Raw genomic sequence first — 24,023 nt, 5'->3', positions numbered from 1 at the left:
TCCTACCGTTGCCTTGGGGCGGAGGTGTAAATGCCAAGAGATCAGAGTGGCATAAGAAGCCTAGGGCAAAAGAATACGTCTTTTCACTGAAAAGTTTGTCGGTGTCAAAACGGAAGTTCCCAAAGAGTGATTTGTATCTCCTCAGGGAATCCAGAGAATTGGAGCCAGGAATCCTGTCGGAGTAAGATGCCAGTCGCTAAAGAGCGGGAGGCAGTGTCGGCAGCATCCACAGCAGCTTGAAGGGCCACCCTGGCCACTAGCTTCCCTTCATCTAGCGGCACCGGGAACTGCTCCTGCTTTTCCTTTGGCAGAAAATCTTTAAACTCCAAGAATTTGGAGTAGGTGTGAAAATCGTAATTTGCCATCAGGGCTTGATGGTTGGCGATATGAAATTGGAGTCTGGCGCAAGTGTTTACTTTCCTGCCCAAGAGATGAGAAGGAGGGCTCTGGCTCCAAGAAGCCCTCGGACTTGGAGGATGGTTCCAGCAGTGGCAGACCAGTCAGTCCAAGGTGGGTGGAAGGTGCGGAGGGAGCTCCCTTTTATGAACACCCAGCCAGCCAGTTAGCTGTAAAATCCCTCTTGTTGTCTGTTTTCTGCTTGCATTACTTGTAAAGAGTTAACAAGCTCACAGGTAAAAGAATAGGAGTGGGCACCTGACCAAAAGAACTTTTAAAATTGGGAAAGAAACTTTCTCTTTGTCTGTTATTCTCTGGGCTGCAGGGACATGGAGCAGCAATGCTATAAGCATGAATGCTGTGTAAGGTTTGAACCAGGTATGAAAAAGTATCTTCCATACTTCCATGGACAGGGAATGTTTAGTTAGACACAATCATGTTTATTCCTTATTTTGGCTTGTGGATCTCCTCTGTGCTAACCCCTAATGCTTTTGCTTGCTTGTAACCGTTAAGCTGAACCTCCAAGAAAGCCAGTTTGGGTGCTCAGTTTTTGGAACTGCTCTTTTAAAATCTAGCAGAAGCCTAAATTCCAGATGTATTTTTTTCCTTTTTGTTTTTAATAAAATGTACCTGTTTTAAGAACAGGATTGGATTTTTAGTGTCCTAAGAGGTTTGCGCATGTTGTTTGATTAGCTGGCACAGATAATTTCCTTTGTTTTCTTTCTCAGCTCTTCCCCAGAGGGGGATGAAAGGGCTTGCGGGTACCCCACAGGGAGGAATTCCCAAGTGTTCCTTCCTGGGTCGAAGGGTTGGGTTTTTTTGGCATTTGGGTGGTGGTAGCATTTACCAAGCCAAGGTCAGAGAAAAGCTGTACCCTTGCGAGTTTAAAACAAGCCTGGAGTGGTAAGCAATAATTTTTAGAATCCTTGAGGGCCCGCACCTCCTGTATTCAAAGTTACAGCATGGGGATTCAGCCTTGACCGTACAAATTTGAGGATGAGGAAAGTAAATACACCTTGACATTTTTTCTCTTTGGATACTCCCATGAAATTTCTTGAAAAAATGAAATATCTGGAGGGCAACAGGATGCAAGCGCAAAAGAAGAAATTTTTTAACACAAAATTATGTGGAAGAAAAATATATTTTGCATACAACTCTCATCACAGCAGAGCTTAGAAGACATCCTAACCCAAAGATCATATCTGTCATGACTCTTACTTTCTGTTACAACTCCTGTTGCATCAAGCTGGAACACATAAGAGTCAGGTATAATGTATTTAATATTTGTATGTCTTAAAGTTCAAATAAAGTCACACAGCCACCTTGCTGACCTTACAGTGGATAATCTGACTGTGAAGGTATGAATGGCACAGATAACTGCAATCTGGTTGTGAGACATCCTTTGTTTCTACTACCTTGGCAGGTCATCCAAACCATCCTACATTTCTTGATCAGGAGAATTTGTACCTGGAAATAATTTCCATAGCAACTCAAACTGTTTCCCTGCTGCAAACAGCTAAAATACAATTGCTCAGTTATTAGCTATTATTTTGTGCACTTTTCATTACAGAAGTAAGATCTGGCTCTTTCTCATCACTGACCATGCACATGTGATTATTGTAGGTGTTGTCACTGTCAGAGGATATTAGCCTGCAATTTGGTATACTCTGAAATGTTATTCTTCTAATGTTCACCAAAACAGCACATTTTAAGTGAATAGTGCAGAATATTTATGAAAATTAATTTTTAATTGGAATAATTCACATTAGATAGTGTATCTGATCCACCAAGTCAGGGAACAGAAACATGCCAAGTGATTAACATGTCCACTCAAAACAGCTCAAATTGTGAATACTGAACAATCCCAATGACCTGTTTACAACCAAGTTACAAACCAAGATGTATTTGCAGAAGATATTCAGTGACTAAAATTTCAAACAACAAATCTGTTAGGGTAACGTGTGAACAGAAAGTAAAAAAAAATAAATAAAATCAATCTTTCCTAATTATTCCTCCAGCTCTTAATTGTTTCTCTGTATACTTAGTGTCGTGTCAGCCGTTAAAGATTTGGCTCATTGTTCCTTTTTGCAAGGCCTGTTAGTCAGATGTAATGAACAAACAAAACCACTTGCTTTCCAAATGAAAGAGAATTTCAGTATTGTCTTAGCTGCATTGGGACATAAAAAGCAGCTGTATATGAATATAAAAAATTAATAACTGCAATAAATAGCACAGGTGCTTCTGCAGAAAAGAAGATTAAATAACTTTATGATTGGTCTTCTCAGTTAATTCTACTGAACCATGAAGGCAAAAAGTATGGGTTGCAAACTGCAACTTGCAAATTCAATGAATAAAACAGTGCAGTAAGAACAAATATTGGCGTCAATGCCTTTGCTTCTATTCAGGACAGAAGTTAGAAGGAAAAAAGTGGGGTAGTACTGTACATGATGCTGAACCCCGAGTTTTTCCTCTATACCTCTTAGCACAAACATTTCAATTGAGAAAGACAAACATGAAGTTTGTGAGCCAGATCCTTAGATCAGTGCTTAATTTGTGCTGGGGATTGCCAGGGCTGAGCCCCAGGTACCTCTAGGCTTGCCACATTAGGTTTTTTGGGTGCATAAGAGCTTCAAGCCGCAATGTTCCACCTCCACTCACATGTCACTCAGCTGCCAGAGGAACGTCCCTGGAGCATTGCGCTGCTGCTTGCATGATACTTGATTCCTGCTATCCTGGCACCTCTTGTTTGAGCCTCTGAACCTCTTGCATTACAAATTAAGCACATCCTTAGAAGGTGTAATTTGGATTAACTCTGCTGAAGTCAATGAAGCCAAGGCAATTTACATTAACTGAGAACGTGGCCCAGCATGTAAATAACATGCAGAGCCGGCTCTAGCTTTTCTGCGCACACACACAACACACACACACAAAACCTGTGGGGCGGCCAGAGCGGCAAAGCACACACAGACAAAAACCCTGTGGCGTGGCTGGAGTGGCAAAGCAGAAAAAAAAAAAAGGGCTTCCTATAAGAAAGTGGAAATAGAAAGATTAAGGATCTGAACCAAATCCCACTGACTTTTCATTTACTTGATTTGGGGTTAGTTTGGGCCCCTTTATACTTTAGGTACTAAAAATAACTTGTGCGCTACAAATTATCAAAAGAAACAGGATTACCGTATAATTTATTAACACCCAATTAAAAATTAATTACATAAAAATAACTATATTAAAAGAATATTAAGGTAGCAAGGCCAAGCATCAAGGTAAAGAAATGCTACAATTAGGCGTTTGTCTACACAAACAATCATGGCAAGCTGGAGTGTGAATTTACCTCCCAGTAGCCTGCTGCTCCTATCTAACTGTCTGTGTGGACCCTGCTGACAGGCATTAAAAGTTTATTAACGTGCTTCGATCTTGTCCTGTTTCTAAAAACAGGGACTTATAATAGAAAGTGTCAGGCAACCTTGATCATAGGCAGTGTTACCTGCAGCATCAGTAATAAAGATAAAATGTTCCTTATTACATGGATGTCGATCACTGCTTAAAGGTAGATAGTGGAGCAAAGTGCAACAGTGAGATTTTGCATATGTGCTCAATTAGCTCTCAGGAATCAATGTAACTAGTAATTAGTAATTAGCAGTAACTAGTAATTCACAACTGAGCCAGGGCTTAAAAGTGTCAGAATGGAAAAAGTTCAGCTGTTTAAATTGCACGTGGCCAAACATTTTCATAATGGAAAACAATTTGTATAAGTCCAGAATGCCCTCAGAAGTTTACAGTCTGTAATGTTCCATGGCCACTGATACTAGTACACTGTGAGAAAGTTGTTTCTCATCATTCCAGATAAATCACAGCATGTTCTCTAGCTAGTATAACATGGCTTAATTCAGTTTCTACAGCCAGTACTGCATTGGACAATTTATAGTTGTTCTCCCATTAGTATATTACAGATGGCTTCATTACTAGAGTGCTAAGATATGGTACATCGGTTGTCAAAGGACAATAAGCTAGTCTGCAGATTCCTCTGTATGATCTACAGATTTAGAGATTGTTGGATGGGGTAGGGGTGAAGGGTATGACATTCAGCCATTTCAACCATGTAGTTATAAGTGAAATCCTCAAAAATTAAAGGCTTTTGGTGACATTTCCATACCTTTGTTCCTCCTCACTTTCTGAAAGTGGCAATAACACCAGCCCACCACCAACACCAAAGCCAACACCAAAGGATAGCCTGTCCTTACTGGCTGGAATTGCACCACCTGATATCAGGAGAAAGGCAGCAAGTCCAAGGGAAAGATCCTGGTAGATGGAAGTTCCAAGGTATCCATTATACGGTCACACAGGAATAATCAAATGCCTTAAATCATGAAAGAATTTTATAACCAGTTTTGTGCCTTTGGATATGATAGCTGGCAAGGCACAATCGAGGTTATGGAATTTATTCAAGGTTGGAGGAAGATGTAATAATCCCACTTTGGAGCAGTTCTCTACAGGGGAAATCCTTTGTATGAAGGAAAAATTTTAACTGGGGATAATCTAGAAGTCAGAATCAGTTTTGAAGGAGACCTTTCACCTTCAGACCTCTGTAGTAGAAAGTCTTCAAAGTCTCTAATGAAGGAATAGTTCTTGCCCTCCATCCCTCCCTCTTGCTCTCTCAGATTATATAAGGGTTTTCAAGCAAGCAATTTAGTTTTCTGATGTTCAGCATTTTTAAATGACACTATCATAGTAATATACATAGGCCCCTACCAAATTCAAGGTCCACTTTGGTCAATTTCACAGTCATACGATTTTAAAAATCATAAATTTCATGATTTCAGCTAATTAAATCTAAAATTTCATGGTGTTGTAATTGTGGGGGTGTTGTAAGGTTATTGTAGAGGGGTTTGAAGTACTGCTACCCTTACTTCTGTACTGCTGCTGATGCCTTCAGAGCTGTGTAGCTGGATTGCAGCGGCTGCTGGCCGGGAGCCCATCTCTGAAGGCAGAGCTGCTGCCAGCAGCATGGTATGGTATTGCCACCCTTACTTTTGCACTGCTGCCTTCAGAGCTGGGTGGTCAGAGAGTGGTGTCTGCCGACTGAGGACCCAGCTCTGTAGGCAGCAGTGCAGAAGCAAGGGTGACAATACCACGACATCCCTCCTAAAGTAACCTTGTAACCCCCCTGCAACTCCCTTTTGGGGCAGGACTCCCAATTTGAGAAACGCTGGTCTTCCCTGTGAAATCTGTATAGCATAGGGTAAAAGAACACAAAAGACCAGATTTCATGGGGCAGACCAGATTTTACGGTCCGTGATGTGCTTTTCATGGCCAAGAATTTGGTTGGGACCTAAATACACAGTAAATCTTGTGTGGCAATCCTTTTCACCAGCCTCTGACGGAATTTAAAAAACGGGAAGAAGTCTGAGCTCCCTGGAGTGTTTGAGTGCATAGGTTATTTGAAGGCAATAACATAAATGAGTTGTGTTCAAGAAAGAGACTACTAGACTAGAGGAAACGTTACCAAGCAAAAAAGCTAAATTCAGAAATTTGGTGGAGAGAAATGTATTGGTCCAAGTCGCCTTTTTCAGTCTAGCAACTATTGATGCCTCTATTCAGGCCAACAAGTTAGGGAAAATGCAGCAAAGTAATGTGCACTGAAGAACAAATAATGACAGGCTGTTCCTGGTAATGTGCCCCATTTGTTTTGCCCAAGAAACAGTCAATAACAAGATATGCAGCACTTGATGATTCTCCCATAAACACTCCAGAATGTAGCTTTCAAACAGATCAACAACGTTGACTGCAGAAATTGTTGCTTTGTGACTCTACTGATATACGACTCCTCCTTTAACCTATGGTAAATAAATAAGTCATTCTTGTTTGTATTACAAGCAAAATATCCATGAGGGGCTGAGAAATTTGCTGATGATATGTCTGCACAGAAAATGCTATAGTGGCACAGCTGCACCACTGTAGCATTTCAGTGTAGACACTACTATGCCAACGGGAGGGGTTCTCCTATCGGCAAAGGTAATCCACCTCCTTGAGAGGTGGTAGCTTGGTCAATGGAAGAATTCTACTGTCATCTAGCGCTGTCTACTAGGGGATTTAGGTTGGCTTAACTACACTGCTCAGGGTGTGGATTTTTCATACCTCTGCTAGATCTATCTAAATTTATAATGTAGACCCGCCCTGAGACAGTACATTCAGAGGAAGGAGTGAGTTACCTCCCTCCATCTGTTCAGAGAGTCATACTGACTGGTCCACTTGGTGAGAAGCAGTAGCGTAGCTAGTGGGATGCATCAGAAGCAGCTGCTTCTCCTCCCCACATTTTTAAAAAAGCGGTGCCTCACCGGCTCCGCTCTGAACAGCCTGCCCGGCTTCCACCCCACCCTCGCCAATCAGCTGTCTCCCCCAGCAGGAGGGAGATAGCTGATCGCGGGGTGGGAGCGGCACCTGCCAGCCAGCACTGCCAGCAACGCGGCCAAAGGAGCCGTGGGGCGGGCGGCTGTGGCAGGCCGGTGTGGAAGCAGCTCGCTTGGACCACGCCTGGCGGGGCTCACTGCCTTCTTCCCCCACCTCCCAAGAGGTAGGGCCAAGGTTGAGCTGGGCTGGTGCTGCACATGGCGAGCCCCTCCCAGGCTCTCCCGGTCCTCAGAGCAGCTCCAGCCCCCTCTGCACAGAGAACCCCAGGGACTCCAGCCCACTCCCATTCCCGGTAACCCCTCCCCAAGCTCCATACCCCATTTACCCCTCCCATATACCCCGTGCCCCTGCCTCTCCCTCCCCTTCACCTCCCCTCGTACCTTCGTCCTCTGCCAGCCTCCCTGTACAGCCATGGGGGGGGGATGTGGCCGAGGCAGAGCAGAATGGCCGCAGTGTGGCCGGAGGAGCCAGCCAAGGGGGGGAGGGGGCACGGCGTGGCCGGAGAAGCCGGAGGGCGTGGCGGGAGGAGGAGCAAAGGGGGGCACCTTTTTTATGTTTGCTTGCTCCCCCTGCTGTTAAAACCTGGCTCCGCCACTGGTGAGAAGATGGGCTGGCCAGATGCAAGGACTTTGGGAAAGGATAAAATCTGAAATGAGTTGGGGGAACAGTTGAAAACAAAATAAAACATTCTACAGGACCACTATCACCTACCTCAAACATCTAAATCTAAACAAAGAGATTGGGGACCAGATTCTGAACTGACATAAATCAGTGCACCTCCAATGAATGCAGCTGAGGCTCGATTTACTCCACCAGAGGATCTGGCCAATGATTAAATGTTTCCATGAGTCTGCTTCACAGATATGCAACATGTGGAGATTTATCAATCTAGTCCAACGTTATATACAGACAGAGACAAAGGAAGCTATTCTCCTTTCAAGGTCACATACATATGTGTATGGGTGGGGGAGTAATGGGGTTAATACAAGTAACTTCTATTCATTCTAATGGGAGTAGCAGACATGAATCACCTGACCAGCAATCGAATAACAACAGGCAGAGCATATGGTCAGGGTAATCTAATGGGGCTTGAAACAAAGCCCTCTGAAGGGAACAGAAATCTTTCCATTAACTTCAATGAGAATTGAATCAGCCCTTAAAGAACTCTGTTGTGACACTAACACTCCCTCTGTCTGCAGTTCCTACAGTTTGCTGCTTTAATCAAAAGAATCAAATGGGATATAAAGGCACTTTCTAATCCTTTTATTACATTAAAGTGCTCTGGAGCTTTGCTGCCTCTGTCCCCAAACTCAGGCCAGTTCTGCTCCCATTGTCCTCAATCCCTGCAGCACTAGCCCTTTATCCCGAAGGTCACTAAAGCCACAAGGGAGAGTCTGCAGGGGATAAATAATACTCTCTGAAGTTCCAGAAGTCAGGAATGAGTCACAAAAACTTTTGTTTCTCTGCCATAGGATTCAAACAGATTCTACAGTGCAAGAGGCAAAAGGAAAAATAGCTTCTCAGTCAGAACTGGAGGAAAAATAATCTCAGAATTTTTCTGTCTGTAAAACCATCCCTAAAGGAAGTTTGAGATAGAAAAGTTGGTATGAAAACCAATTTATTCCAGATAAACTCCCTCCTGCTTCCAGGTCAACACTTACGTTCAGAACTGCCTAAATCAACATTCACCGAGTGCTTTCCTACTCTTTCAAATTACTTCCAGAGACCATAAGTACAGAAACATCCAAACCTCTTGTGCTCCCATTAGCCACTACATGTGCTTCTTTAACTAGGAGACCCATTCTACTCCACTAACTGTACTTAGTACTGGCATAGTATCAGTGGGGCTGTATCAGTAATAACTTAGAAGCTAGCCTTGTCTGTTGCACACTGGTATACTACCCCTGTACTACAAACATAACTATGGTCATATTATTTTTTCTGAGGCAGACAGGGCCAAACTCTTTGTATCTTCTTAAGAACAAATCTTTCCCTTGATGTTAGGTGTTATGCTGATGACAGAGCAGCGTGGACACATATTGGCTCCAAACCACAACTTGCTACTGTACAGCAGGATGGTTCAGGTTTGGAGGTTACACCGCACACAGGAGACTTTGCTACAGAGTTCACCTGGGGATTTTCAGCCCAAATCAATATTCCTAGCCAATGCTGGGTAATAAACTAGAGATTTTTATAGAGTGGAAAAATGAAGTTTTATAATGGAAGTTGACTACAGCCTTAACTGTGAAGAAGTTACCATCTCTCCAGGACACTAGTAATTATTTTGAACAATTAACAAACCATTTTGATGAGTCTGTTATTGTGGCAATGGTTAGATTAAATTTTGGGAGGAGTCCCATATGACTGAGTGATCAGTTTTAAAAACCTATAGAAATACTGGGTAATGTACAGACAGACTGCAAGGTGTTTTGGCACAAAAAGCTTTTAGAATTAAAAAACTGTTTGAATATTTTTCCCCAAAGGGAAGAGGTATTCTGTGATAGGGTGCTCATCTCTTCCCCCATCTCCCTAAACTAGGAATGCATTTAATACTAGCAAAGAACAGAAGTTATTAACAGTATCCCCTAGTACTTGCATTGTCAAGCCTAACAAAGCTGCTATAGCTTTTACAATTTAATAGCTCACATGAGATTGGCATAAACATTTCAAAAGACACTGCTCTATCTTGGGTGTTTCTTTTGAGTGACTTTTATATGTTTGTTTTCCAGACACAGACAGACATCTAATCTTTAGCCATTTTTATGTCTGTGGGGAAAAAGCAGAGAAACTGTCCATTCTGTTGTGTCTTTAAGTTTAGTTTACATTAGAGGCAACTGTCCAACGCAGAGAATATCATCATGAATCACCAGTTCTTTATCTAGATACTTAGATGGACCCCCCACATTACTGAAATATCTCAGCACCTGCTCTGAATTAATTGTCAAATCTATAGTGAAAATGCTCTCTCCAGGGCTGGATTCACCTTTTGTGGGCCCGGCGCCAAGCATATTTGTAGGCCCCCATGGGGGCAATGGAGCATGGCATGGGGAGGGTCGGTGCCTGGAGCAAGGGCAGGCCAGGGGCAACGGGACATGGCATGGCAGGGGCGGCCCCACTTCGCCCAGCCCAGTGCGAGGGCACTATTTACAAACCAGCAGTTGCCAGATGCAAAATGACCGGCCCGGCTCTGTGCTGCCAGCATGCCTCTACCCCTCAGGGGTGGGCCCATGCCATGCCACACAGCCCACACACCCAACACCAGAACACAACCTGGACCCACTATGCACAGCACTCCCCCAGACCCTGCCACAAATGCACAGTGCCCTGCACACCACCACCCCTGCCCAGAGCCCCTTGCCCACAGCCCCACCACAACTGCCCAGCACCCCCACAGAACCCCCACTCCCTAGCGCCCCAGCACACACAGATCTTTCCCACCCCCTCACAGCCCAGCGGCACCCCCCAGGCCCTCCAGAGACCCACTCCTCCAGGACCTCCAGACACCCACTCCCCAACTCCCTGCCTCCTGGCTGCACTCACTGACCCTGCTGGGAGGCGACTGTCTGCCAGGCTGAGACGGCAGTGCAGCCAAGGCTGATCCTGGGGTGGGGAATCGCTCAGGACCCTTGAGAGTGGCACGATCAGTCAGGCCAGGGCCTGCCCCAGCTGGGCTCCCTCAGGACTGACTTGCCTGGAGGGGCCCAGGGAAATCCCTCACACTGTCCCCTGCCCCAACTGGCTGAGACTGGCCAAGCTTCTGCACCAGTCCCAGGCGGCTCAGCTCCAGAGAGACAAGTGGGGCCCCACAGGTGGTGGGAAGCAGAGACTGCCCGGAGTTGGAGGTGCAGGGGGCAGAGAGAAGCTGGTGGGTGGGGCTAGGAGCTGAAGAGGAGCCCTCTGAGGGCAGGCGAAGAGAAGCAAGTGGTGGGCGGGTGGGAGGTAACCAGCAGGCTGGCAGGGTCTCAGAGTGCAGTGCAATCAGAGCAGGCTGGGGCCTCTTCTGAGCATGGGCCTGGTTCCATGGTGCCATTGTAAACCCGGCATTGGCTCTCTTTAGTCTTCCCTTGCCATCAAGAACCAGAGTTAGGAGTTGCTGTTTTGTTTTGTCAGGAATGAATCTGAGAGAATGAGGATGCTATTGGGGAAAAGCCTGAAGTGAAGCTTGATTCAAAACTTTCTACATCATTAAAATGAAAACAGTGATTGGGTGGAATTAATGTCAATGTGTGTGTATTTGTATACAGAAATCTCATATACATACAGGGCAAGACACGTGGTCTTTTGCATGACTGGAAGGGTGCAAAGAAATTATAAACCTGCCCTAGAAAGGCTGACTAAGATTTCCCTGCCCTAAAGAGCCTAGGATAATGCTCAACTTGCATAAAGCAGGCATAGTCTGCTTTACACATCACCAACTCTCTTGTTGTAGAGGAGGGGGCAAAACGAGGAGCAGAACCAGGTAGTACCATAGCACAGTGTTCTGTCTGATCCTCAGCTGGTAGAGAGGTCCCTGTGGGATTCCTCCGAACAGTGTAACTTAGAGCAGCCCGGAACAACCTGTGGCTGCCCCAGGACTGAGAATGCAAAAAGGTGTCTTGACAGCTGCCTGAGAAACCTGTCCTACCTCCCTAATCAGATTCTCTTGACATGTGACGAGTACAGCTAAGGATCTGGCCCACAGTGTATGCAATGAATCATTTGCATATACTGAAACTTTTTTAAATAAAATGCAAAAATCTCTGATGAACTATTAAAAGTTTGCACATTTAAGAATCTCTTTCTCTCTCTCTCACACACAAACACACATACAAATCTGAAAATGTAAAGAGTTTTTAGAATATGTTGCTGCAAACATGTATGCCTGTGCTTAACTTTAAGCATATGAGTAGTCCCAGTGATTTCAGTGGGACTGCTCACACGTGTAAAGTTACTTATATGCTCACTTCTTTACTGGATCTGAGCCTTAGACTACAGGGTCCTCAGGGAAGAAACTGTCTATTTCTTGTCCTTTACAGCGTCGAGCACTATTGGTGTCTAATAAATAAATGATGGCTGCTTCCAAACTATAGTTGTCTCTGTTCAAATCTTGGCCACAGTAACATGTGGGATCTGCAAACAGGATCTTGAGCCAGCAGAAGGAGTGAGGGAGAGCATTTGTTATCTGGCTACGTTTGCTATAGAGTCTGGCTATCAGTTGAGAAAACAATATACTCGCATGAAGACATAAAAGAGGCAATAAATCATCTCTCCTAGACTATATGCATGAACATAGTGTATCACTTCCAAAAGATTGATCTATCTAATTATGTATGGTTTGGCTGGAAGTCTGGTCTGACAATTTCTTTCCCAAATTATTTTGTATCCTTGAGACTGATTATATCCTTCCAAGGCAAAATGTTACATGGAGAATGGTATGTTTTAAAGACTTTTTTTTTTTTCCAAATTGTTCGCTTATGAAGTGTATGACAGGTATATAATAAACAAAATATCTTAAGGATTCTAGATGTATTATTCTTAAATGCTATGGACTATACTGTGTACATTAGTTACTGTTTATGCAGTTTTCCGTAATATTGAAATTTACCTGAATTATTTGATGGTAAATTAACCTGTTTTGGTAATGGTGTTACACTGCTGAATCCCATGGAATGACTAAAGATGCAATTATAAAAACTAAGTTTTAGAATCAAATTACAGCTTCCATTACTGTATTTACTAGGGCTGTCGATTAACTGCAGTTAACTCACGTGATTAACTAAAAAAAAGTAATCATGATTAAAAAAATTAATCACAATTAATCGCATTGTTAAACAATAGAATACCAATTCAAATTTATTAAATATTTTGGATGTTTTTCTATATTTTTATATATATTGTATTCTGTGTTGCAACTGAAATCAAAGTGTATCTTATTCTTGATTACAAATATTTGCACTGTGAAAGGTAAACAAAAAATAGTATTTTTCAGTTCACCTCATAGAAGTACTGTAGTGCAATCTTTGTGTCATGAAAGTGCAGCTTAAAAAGGTAGACTGTTTTTGTTACATAACTGCACTCAAAAGTGAAACAAAGTCCATTCAGTCCTACTTCTTGTTCAGCCAAACGCTAAGACAAACAAGTTTGTTTACATTTACAGGAGATAATGCTGCCCTCTTCCTATTTACAATGTCAACAGAAAGTGAGAACAGGCATTTGCATGGTACTTTTGTAGCCAGCATTGCAAGGTATTTACTTGCCAGATATGCTAAACATTCATATGCCCCTTCATGCTTCAGCCACCATTCCAGAGGACATGTTTCCATGCTGATGCTGCTCTTTAAAAGAATAACGTGTTAATTAAATTTGTGACTGAACTTCTTGGGGGAGAATTTTATGTCCCCTGCTCTGTTTTACCTGCATTCTACCATATATTTCAAGTTATAGCAGTCTCTGATGATGACCCAGCACATGTTGTTTGTTTTAAGAACATTTTCACTATAGATTTGACAAAACGCAAAGGAAGTACCAATGTAAGATTTCGAGAATTTTTAAGAATCTGAAGTGCCTTTCAAAATCTGAGAAGGATGAGGTATGGAGCATGCTTTCAAAAGTCTTAAAAGAGAAACACTCCGATGAGGAAACTACAGAACCTGAACCACTAAAAAAGAAAATCAACCTTCTGCTGGTGGCATAGGACTCAGATAATGAAAATGAACATGCGTCGGTCCGCATTGCTTTGGATTGTTATCCATCAGAACCCGTCATCAGCATGGACGTATGTCTGCTGGAATGGTGGTTGAAGCATGAGGGGATGTATGAATCTTTAGCACATCTGGTACGTAAATATCTTGTGACGCCGGCTACAACAGTGCCATGAGAATGCCTGTTCTCATTTTCAGGTGACACTGGAAACAAGAAGTGGTCAGCATTATCTCCTGAAAATGTAAACAAACTTGTTTGTCTGAGTGATTGGCTGAACAAGAAGTAAGACTGAGTGGACTTGCAGGCTCTAAAGTTTTACATTGTTTTATTTTTGAATGCACCTATTTTCTGCACATAATTCTACATTTGTAAGTTCATCTTTAGTGATAAAGAGATTGCACTACAGTACTTGTATTAAGTGAATTGAAAAATACTATTTCTTTAGTTTTTTTACAGTGCAAATACTTGTAATAAAAAATAAATATAAAGTGAGCACTGTACATTTTGTATTGTGTGTTGTAATTGAAATCAATATTTTGAAAATGTAGAAAACTTTGAAAAATATTTAAATAAATTGTATTCTATTATTGCTTAACAATACAATCAATTGCACGATTAATTGTGATTCATTTTTTTTAATCGCATGACAGCCCTAGTATTTATCTCTTTTATAGAGTGAGGCACATAATTCATACCATACCATGAAAGAAATCTCTTTTCTATGCATTAGTTATTTTGTTAAATAGAAGCATTATACATATTTTCTGGGTGTATTGATCAATGTGTTTCTTAACTGAAGCCAATGAAACAACAAATAAAACGTACGCAAAATATTGCAAAACCAGTGATTTAAACTAGGGGTTCTCAACCTTTTTCTCTTGGAGCCCCCCCCCAACCTGCTATAAAAATTCCATGGCCCAGGGAAAGCCTTTGGACTTCAGCTGCTGGGGGGGCGGGGAGGGAGTGTATGCCCCACAGCACTGGGGCAGTGCTTGGGAGCCCCATGGGTTGGGGAGCTCCAGGCTTCTGCCCTGCAGGGTGGCTTCTGCTAGGGCTTGGGGCACCTGGCCTCAAAGCTTCAGCTCTGTGGGATGCTGGGACTCAGGACTTCAGCTCCATGGGGTGCTGGGTTCTAGCTGCCCTGGGGGATCATGGGGCTTCTACTCTGCAGGGTGCTGGGGCTCGGGACTCAAGCTTCAGCTGGTGGGTGCCAGGGCTCAGGGGTCCAAGTGGCCACAATGGGCCACGGATCCCCGGTTGAGAATCACTGATCTAAACTATATAGCATGATCACAGAATGACAGAAATGTAGGGTTGGAATGGACCTGGAGAGGTCATCTAGTCCATTCCCTGGTGCTGACGCAGGACCAAGTATACCTAGACCATTCCTGATAGGAGTTTGTCTATCCTGTTCTTAAACACCTCGAGTGACTGGGATTCCACAGCGTCCCTTAGAAGCCTACTCCAAAATTTAACTACACTTACACTTAGGAAGTTTCTGCTTCAGATTAAGCCTACTATCCTACCTTCAGTGGACATGCAGAACAATTGATCACCATCCTCTTTGTAATGGCCGTTAAATATCTGAAGGTCCCCCCTCAGTCGTCTTTTCACAAGACTAAACCTTTCCTCATAGGTCAGGTTTTCTAACCCCTTCCACCCACATCTTTGTTGCTCTCCTGTAGACTCTTTCCAATTTGTCCACATCTTTCTTAAAGTGTGATGCCCAGAACTGGACACAGTGCTCCAACTGAGACCTCACCAATGCTGAGTAGCGCTGGACAATTACCTTCCATTTCTTACACATGACACTTCTGTTACTATAATATAAACTATAACCCCTGTTCAGTGGTACTGCTGCCTAGCCTGTTATTCCCCATTTTGTAATTGTGCAGTTGATGTTTTTCTTCTTAACTTCAGTACGATGTTTATATTGAATTAAATCTTGTTAATTTCAGACCAATTCTCCAATTTGTCAAGGTAGTTTTGAATTCTAATGCTGCCCTCCAAAGTGCTAGCAACCCCTCTCAGCTTGGTGTTGTATGCAATTTTTACAAGCATACTCTACTCAGTTATCCAAGTCATTAACAAAAATATTGACTAGTACTGGACCTAGGATATATTCCCTGAAAGACCCCACTAGATACCTCTCCCCAGTTTGACTATGTATTATGTATTAGATTTATCATTGACTTTAATGGGGCCAGGATGTCACACAAATGTATTAAGTGCATTGACATAAATAAATAAATAGAAAAAAATGACCAGTTTAGTCATCGCATTCAAAGACAATTTCCAGAGGCTTGATTCCTTCCTCTGTACCCAACCTATCAATGCTGTTGATCTTGGAAAAATCATCTAGTAAACAACAAAGATATGCTCAGGTACAATAACGAATTTTCCCATAGCAGAAAGTAGAATGAGTACTTTGTCTAAGATCTGATATGTTCTAAATCAGTCATGCCTAAGTCTACTTGCCCAGTTTGATTAATTTTATTTGATAAGCAAATAAAATATTATTGTTTTCTTCACTATTGTCACCGTCATGGTACGAGTGAGTAAGTAGATTTTGTGCCTAAACCAGTCAAGGTTCTACATAATTTTACAGTGCTTAAATTAAATGGATATGCCTCACATTTCATGTAATTTATAGCTACGTGTGTCCAATATATTATGTTTCCATATGGGAGGACTGAAAAACTACACAGCATGAGTAATACTGCTTCCCCCTGCCATATTTTTCAGCTGATCATACTTTGGATATGTGTCGATCTGTTGCCTGGAAGTCCCCAAACTAAACCAAACAAAAATATCATCTCAATCAAAAATCTCTTTTAAATACATTCTCTCTGCTCATGAAAAAGCTTTGACAGGGCCCCCAAAAAGATATTTTTCCTCTTTTCTTTTCTTAAGAATTGGTTCATATAATTCCAGCTCATCCTCTACTATTACTTTTTGATTGGTTTCTTTCTTGGCTCCTACACATCCTCGAGCAGTTCTTCCTAGGTGGGCTCTGTAAGCCTTTCCCCTTTTCTTCTGTCCCTCAAACCTCTTTGTCAATAAGTCATTCTATTTCCACAAAAGGCTTCATGGCCATTCTACAACCATTGTTTACTGATCCCAAACTGATAAAAATTGAAGTTAAAAATAAGGAACGTTTGGTCTGCCAAATGTTTAAAAATACATTTAAATCTTTCTCTGTTTATTTAAAGATAGCTAAGAATGAGGATATCTGCAAGGAAATTGGCATGGTTTCCTTCCTCTAGACCAATGAAATACCAATGGAGATTCAATAAAGCAGGGAAAAGACAGCTTGGAAAAGTTTATTAAATGATTATATTTTAGCTTCTTCACTTGCAATTGCCCTAAGGCTATTACTGAAAACCTTTAGAGCCTGCCTAGAAATGCTTTTATTTCATAGAGGCTATGAGCTTTGATGCACCACTGAAGTTCATCAAGATGGCTGGGATTCAGGAAGGTTTGTGTTAGAAATGTCCATTCTAAGTTTGTCCATTTAAAATCCCTGCATTAGAAATTAGTATTCTATCATACTTTGCCATTCCAGAAGGCCATCACGCAGAGAGGCACGTTGCTAATGCTAATTGATGCTAAATGATGGAATCATTATCCATCAGAACTAGTGGACAAGGTAAATAATGTGCTACTTGTTATTGGGCCAACAAAACAAGTTGTAATACACAAGCTTACAGGGCACAGGCCAATAAACAAATAATCAGTGTTGACTGGTTGACCTGATAAGTCTATGGAACTGAAATGCCAACAGATCCAAATATGCTTCAAGAACTTTGCATGTTACAACTGCTCTGGACAAATCAATATCCTTTTCTCTCTCAAAGTTACATGATGGCTAAGCAGTTAACAAAGACAATGAACTCTTAAGGAAAAAAGCTCTTCTCTTCAGTAAAAAGAATGAGGCAAATTAAATACAGAGAATATCTGATATAGAAACAGAACCATTTCCAAGTGAAACAAAATATTTTTCAGAATTTATCACAAGGTATAAAGATTTCTTTAAGGATATCTGTAATTCTACAATATTATATTTTATCCTTTTCTCTTTAACCTCCCCCTCGCCCCAAGAACTAGGAAGTTACATACAAAAACTATGTTAAAAGAACGTTTAGGTTGCACACTCAAGCACTTGAAAAATCAGGAAATGCAGTAAACACCTTCCATAGCTCGAAATGTATCCAGTACATGCTGTGGAATACATTTCCTGTGCTGCTAAACATATCAGAGGCTACTGGCCAAACACACCTCAGCTACTAGCTAAATGTGGGCAAATGCATTCCTAGTGCTGTCATGTGTACCATGTCACTTCCAATTCCCTTTCATTACAAAGTGAAGTGGATGTAACAGCTCAGGAAACTAAGCAAGAGAATAGTTTTGCAGCAAATCTTGTTTTATCCTACCAGTTTTCGCATCTGTATCACAGCATTAGATGCGCTGGTGTTCTTCTAGATTCTTTATGTTTACTTGGTGATAATAAGGGGAAAAACAGTAATGGGATGAATTCATAGTTCTATGCTGCTGTGGTGGCATGAAGAGGCTGTAAAGTGGGCAGAAACAGCCCCTCATAAGCTGCTTTCATTAGGAGCCTCCTCACCGGTATAGAACTATGACAGAGACCCTATGATGGGCCTGCTCTCACCTCCACTGTAGCAGTGTAGCTGAAGCATGCTGTATTCCAATTATTCTCTGCTCTCTATCATGCACAGGGCTTGTGGGAAGCAGAGTGGAAGTTAGAGCAGCCCTAAGGCTTCCACTTTCCCAACAGAGCAGGGAGACTGGTGCTGGAAGGAGTATGTGCTGTACTGTTTTTAAACGTTGCTGTACCCGCTTTTTCTAAGTCTTTACCTTATACAGCTCCTAGAAGCTTTATGGCTGCCTCTGAGACAGGCATAAGGTGTAGCCACCACCATTCCAGCTATAGGTGACCCCTGAGAAAGCATAATACACCTTTTATCAGTGCCCCTCCATCTTGTGCAGGTTACAAAAACATGGCAGAGCATACAGCACGCTTGGTGCAGCAGTCTGTATTGTAGTTCATAGGGAGCATGTCCTCAGCTCTTCCAATGAAATGTTTATTAATTCACCCAAAGGAAAGAACATTCTATATATTGTGTAATACTGCATAGCAGCATTCCTATTTTAATGCACTAGACAAGGGCATTGTGCTTTTGCAGACAGACAGATACTGTGTGTTGACTAATACTCATCACACAAGTTAGACTATGAAACACATTGAGACAAGCAATTAAATTGATGTCAGCATTACAAGAACTGTTTGCCAAAACCATCCCCTTCACTACTATGCTACTTGATTGGATATAAGCTTGCATTCAAGGTGAAAGGTTTGAACACACGTTCAGAACAATCCTTCCAAGGGCTTCAAAATCATCATTCTAGCCCCACTAAGTAAAAATGTTTACCAGACTTCAGATCACACCACCCCTGAAAGTATTCCAGCCTGTGCTGCTCACTCATGTCTGTATAGTCCCTTTCTGCCTGAAAACACACGAGAAGAGAGGAACTCCTAACTGAAGTTACCCACAGTTTAGGGAGCTGCAGTTCCATTTTATATCACATCAGCATTCCTTCGATTCTGGAGCCAGCAGCTCTATGGAAAACCCAAATATGAATTTGGGATGATAATGCAATTAAAATGGGGACCGCAGCAAGTGAATACTGAGTTGTACCCATTTATCCAGGACACTACTGCAATGTGATGCCTCACTATCAAAAACCATAAGCAGACTCCCTTCTGCTCCTTCATAGACCTATAGTTGCAATACCTCATTGATGGCAAGTTGTTCTCCTCCTCCTCCAGGGTGGCCATAGCGGTGATTGGAACTCCTAAAGTCCTCATACAGATCCTCCTCGCTTCCCACGTCATCTGCAAGAGCTGTCTTATCCAGCGCCCCATCAGTGATCACTGCAACAACAAGAAAAGGACTGCTTAATAACACTGCTGAGCAGAGAGGCATGAATGACAGCAGATGGAAAAGATCATTAATCTTGGATTTTTAAGTATACCTCTACCCCGATATAATGTGGTCCTTGGGAGACAAAAAATCTTGCTGCCTTATAGGTGAGACCGCATTATATCGGGTTCAGTCTGGTATGGCATATCGACAAGAGCTGGAATGCTGTGCCGGACTGGACCAGTTTCCCCGGCAGTTATTTAAAGGGCCCAGTGCTCCAGCCACTGGGGGGAGCCCCAGGCTCTTTAAATCACCGCCGGAGCTCCGGCGGTGGGGCTCAGACAGGGATTTAAAGGGCTTGGGGCTCCACACGAATTTTGATATAATGTAGTAAAGCAGCAGGGCTCAGGTGGCACTTTAAAGGGCCCGGGGCTCTCTGCTGCTTTACCACATTATATCCGAATTCATGTTAAATCAGGTCACGATCTATTAGGGTAGAGGTGTGAATTATTTTACAATCTGTTCTGTTAGCATGACTGAGGGGTGCCGACTGATGTCATTAGAAATCAAAGTTGTCAGTTTATACAGAGACCTGGAATGGCAAAGGCACTAATAATGCAAACTCTCACATGCAGCCACACAAAAATGGCTAAAACCCAACGTAAAGTAACTACCAGTGCTGCAAGAGGACAGTTCACTACTCATGCCCATTTCAAGTTCTTTCTCACTATGGTCGGATCCTGCAAACCATTATGAACATGCATGAATACGCCCACTGAGATCTGTAGGACTACTCACATGCCCATTAAGTTGAGCACATGCACTAGTGTTTGCAAGATTGGGGCCTAAGTGAAGAGCAAAACAAGAGCTATTTTCACACAAAATCACAAAATCTGTGTGCAGGTGAGTGAAGAACTCAACCACCATACTCTTCCTATTTTGGCAAACAACGCACAGAGTTAGTCAGAAGAAAAAATAGGAAAGTCAAGGGAATGTAAACTTAAGTCTGGATTCAGGGAGAAATTGTGGGTGGTCGGAGCTGTTTCACCTTCACTAAAGCTTACTGATACCAGCTTATATGCATCTGAATTTATTACCACCTTTGCTCTTTAATTTTGATACATGGCGGTTACTTACCTGTAACTGGAAGTTCTTCGAAATGCACAGTCCCTATCTGTATTCCACACATCGGATATGCATGCCCACCATGCACCTGAGTCTGGAATATTTTATAAGCAATTTCTGTTGGCCCACAAATGCACCATAGTTCTCCTCATTATATCTGAACCAAGGGCAGAAAAGGTGGTGTGGGCCAACACCTCTCCAGTTCCCATTCTTATTGCAGTTCAAATAATCTGCAGCAGAGGGGATAGAGGGCAGGTAGTAGAATACAGATAGGGACCATACATCTGAAAGAACTTCCAGTTACAGGTAAGTAACCTCCATTTCTTTTTCGAGTGTTGATGTCTATGTGTATTCCACTCGTGGGAGATTAACAAGCAGTAGTCAGTTGGGGAGTAGGTGTGAGGATGCAGAAGTGATAGCTGGTATTACTACTGTCCCCACTGCTATATCTGAAGCTGAGGACTGGACCAGAGCATAATGTCTCATGAAAGTATTCAAAGAGCTCCAAGTAACTCCCCTATATATCTCTAGAAGGGGAACATCTCTCAGAGATGTAGCCAAAGTAGCTTGCCCTCTAGTGGAATGAGGTCTCACCCCGTCTCTGAGGGGGAATTTGAGCTAGCTGATAACGAAGGGTAATATAACCTGAAATCCATTTTGAAACTGTCTGCATCAGTATAACTTGACCCCTGATTGCTCTGCTAGGGAAACAAATAGTTTATGTTTTTCTAACATACGTTGTTCTTTGCAGACATATAGCAAAGCCCTTTGGATGTTCAGATAATGGAGCCATCTCTCTTTATTTGAGGCATGGAGTTTTGGAAAAAATACTAGTAAGTGAACTAACTGACTCATAAGAAGCTTGGAAACTACTTTAGGAACAAAGCTAGGGTGGGGTCGTAACAAGACCTTTTCTTTATAGAATGCAGTATATGATGGGTCCACCATGAGCATTCCCAGCTTGCTGATTCTTCTGGGCTGACATTATGGGTGCTAGAAAAGCCACCCTCATGGACAGATGGGCCATAGAGTATGTACTAGAGGTTCCAAGAGGTATGGTGTGAGTGATGATAAAACAAAATTAAAGCCACACTAAGGTGTGAACTTCACCAATGGCGGGAAGGACCTGAGAATCCCATTCAGAAATCAAGTCGTGACAGGATGAATGAAGATGGTATAGTTATCCATCGGAGGATGGAAACCACTGATCACTGCTAGATGCACTCACAGAGAACTGAGTGCAAGACCTGAAGACTTAGGGGTAAGTAAAGATTCTAAGATAGCAGGGATCCCAGCTGATTCTGGAGACGAGTTTCATTGGTGAGTCCGAGAGGAGAAACACTTCCATTTTGCTGCGTAACTGCTTCTTGTAGAAACTTTTCTGCTTTGGTAAAAGATGGATTGTACCCTTTTAGAATGTGAGTGCTCTATTTCTGATGTCCATCCAAATATCAAGCCCAGAGTTGCAGACAGGAGTCCTTGAACCTGCCTTATGTTAGAAGGTCTGGTAATGTGGGGATGTTCATAGGAGGGTGAACTGAGAGCTTCAGCAGATCTGTAAACCAGAACTGTCTTGGCCAGATGGGCACAATCAGTATGACACAAGCTCTGTCCTGGCGGATCTTCTGTAGAACTTGTAAAGCATCTAATAGCACTGTTCATTGCCTAAATAAGCACTTGCCACTGAAGGAGTATCTATTACCATCATGGGCATGTAATTCTACTCTTGCAACTTCACATAAGTGAGGGCACATCTCCTGAAAGCCTGTCTCCTTCTATTGGATGAAACAAGTGCTAAAGTCCTGAGTATGAGTCTGAAGCCAGTGGAAATACAGACTAGATATCAGAAGAGAATAAATGTAATTTATGCTACTTTTACACAAGGAAAAACTGGTCATCATCTTTAAAGAATAGAACCTTTTTCTACTGTTTTCTCAAGGTTAGTTCCAATTTTCTGAAATTCTCTTTTTACCAAGTACATGTACTGGGTATTGACCGATACTCACTCACTTATTCTATGCGTTCATAAGATATTGTATATACATTTTCTGATTTGTAAACTCAGAGCATATCATCTTCCTACTTTTCTGAGACAATAACAATGGAAATAACTGAACAAAATGCTGATTGGCATTTGTATTCTGATTAGCAACTGCTGTTAGAATAAAGCATACACAGCTTACGTGACAAAGTGTACTCCAAAGAGACTTTTTACGCTATAAAATACAAAGGCAATAACACAATGCCTACAAACATAACACAGATAAAATACACCCTATGGAAGAGTTCAGCTTAATGGATTCACTAGTATTGCAGTACTAAAGCTAAATGAAATTAAGATATCAAGCCTCATCAGATCATCCAGTCCGTGGGTTCTCAACCTTTGCCGCCCTGAGACCATCCTGGGATCAGCCCCGCAGTTAGCAGTAGGGGAAGAGCAAAGGGGTCATGACTCCCGGGCTCGGAACCATAATCTAGTCCATCTCCCAAGGACTAGTCCAGAATCATTCCCTGTAGGGTATTTTCTTGTAGTTTATTTGCTCTCCAAAGAAAACCACCATCCACAAGTGACACTCTGGTATCATCAGGAAATATGTAGAAAGCCTTCAGCCTGACCAAAAGGAAATCAATAATATCCAAAGCACAAGCTGCAATGATAGGTGGGCCAGGAGCAAGTCCAAAGATGTAATCTGATATATCACTGTGAACAACAAATCAAAGTAACAGATGCCAAGTGGTACATTTTGAAAGGTCCCAAACATGGGAAGGTAGCCATATGACTAAGAGCCCAAAGGAGCTGAGCTTGTGGCCTTTGAAGCCAATGGCAAAGCTCCCATTGAATTCAGTGGTGCAATATTAGGTCCTTAATAGCTCTATGGGCTAGACCCTCAGCTGATGTGTACCAGTGTAACTCCACTGAAGTCAACTGCACCAGCTTAGGATCTGTGCCTGTAATTCCAAGGCAAAGCTTTGGAAATACAGTCTAAAATTTCCTGCACAGCAAAGATTACAGTAACAACTGCAATGACAGTTCTGCCAGTGCTTCCATTATATGTCATGTTTTGTCAGGGTTTAATAATGCAGTCATTTCCAATCACATTGTGCTGAAGCTCACATGTTAGTAACCAGTGAAATGCATTTATTTTACATCATAATGACTGAAGTATGCATCAGATCTGAATGAAACATTTGAAATGTTTACCCTTTAAATGACAATTTACTGAATTCAACAGAAATTTGCAAGGTGACAAAGATCTATTGAGTCTCACTTTCATTTGCAAACAAAGCTGCAATTAATTTCAGTGGAAAATATGTGCCTGAGGACAATATGCCCTTATGATTAAAGTGGAGTTTGCTGTGGAATGGTTTAACTGCCCAAGAATTCAGTGTTTTAAGGGATGCTTGACAAAAGCCTGAGTACACATCAAACATATTTCAAATATAAGCTACCGGCACCCTATTGAATGT

General features: G+C 42.2%; 1 protein-coding gene across 1 annotated transcript in view; it reads right to left on the bottom strand.

The window, feature by feature from the left end:
* Window positions 1-24,023, bottom strand: part of ARHGEF4 (Rho guanine nucleotide exchange factor 4) — a 329,119-nt gene that overhangs the window by 50,834 nt on the left and 254,262 nt on the right. Inside the window, exon 7 of the mRNA XM_032764769.2 lies at window positions 19,302-19,441. Coding sequence (XP_032620660.2) covers window positions 19,302-19,441 — 140 coding nt within the window. The remainder of the gene's footprint in view (window positions 1-19,301; window positions 19,442-24,023) is intronic.

Source organism: Chelonoidis abingdonii, chromosome 8, assembly GCF_003597395.2.
Source record: "Chelonoidis abingdonii isolate Lonesome George chromosome 8, CheloAbing_2.0, whole genome shotgun sequence".
In the NCBI taxonomy this organism is placed as follows: domain Eukaryota; kingdom Metazoa; phylum Chordata; order Testudines; family Testudinidae; genus Chelonoidis; species Chelonoidis abingdonii.
The sequence above is the reverse complement of the archived record's forward strand: the minus strand, read 5'-3'. Positions and strand labels throughout refer to the sequence as shown.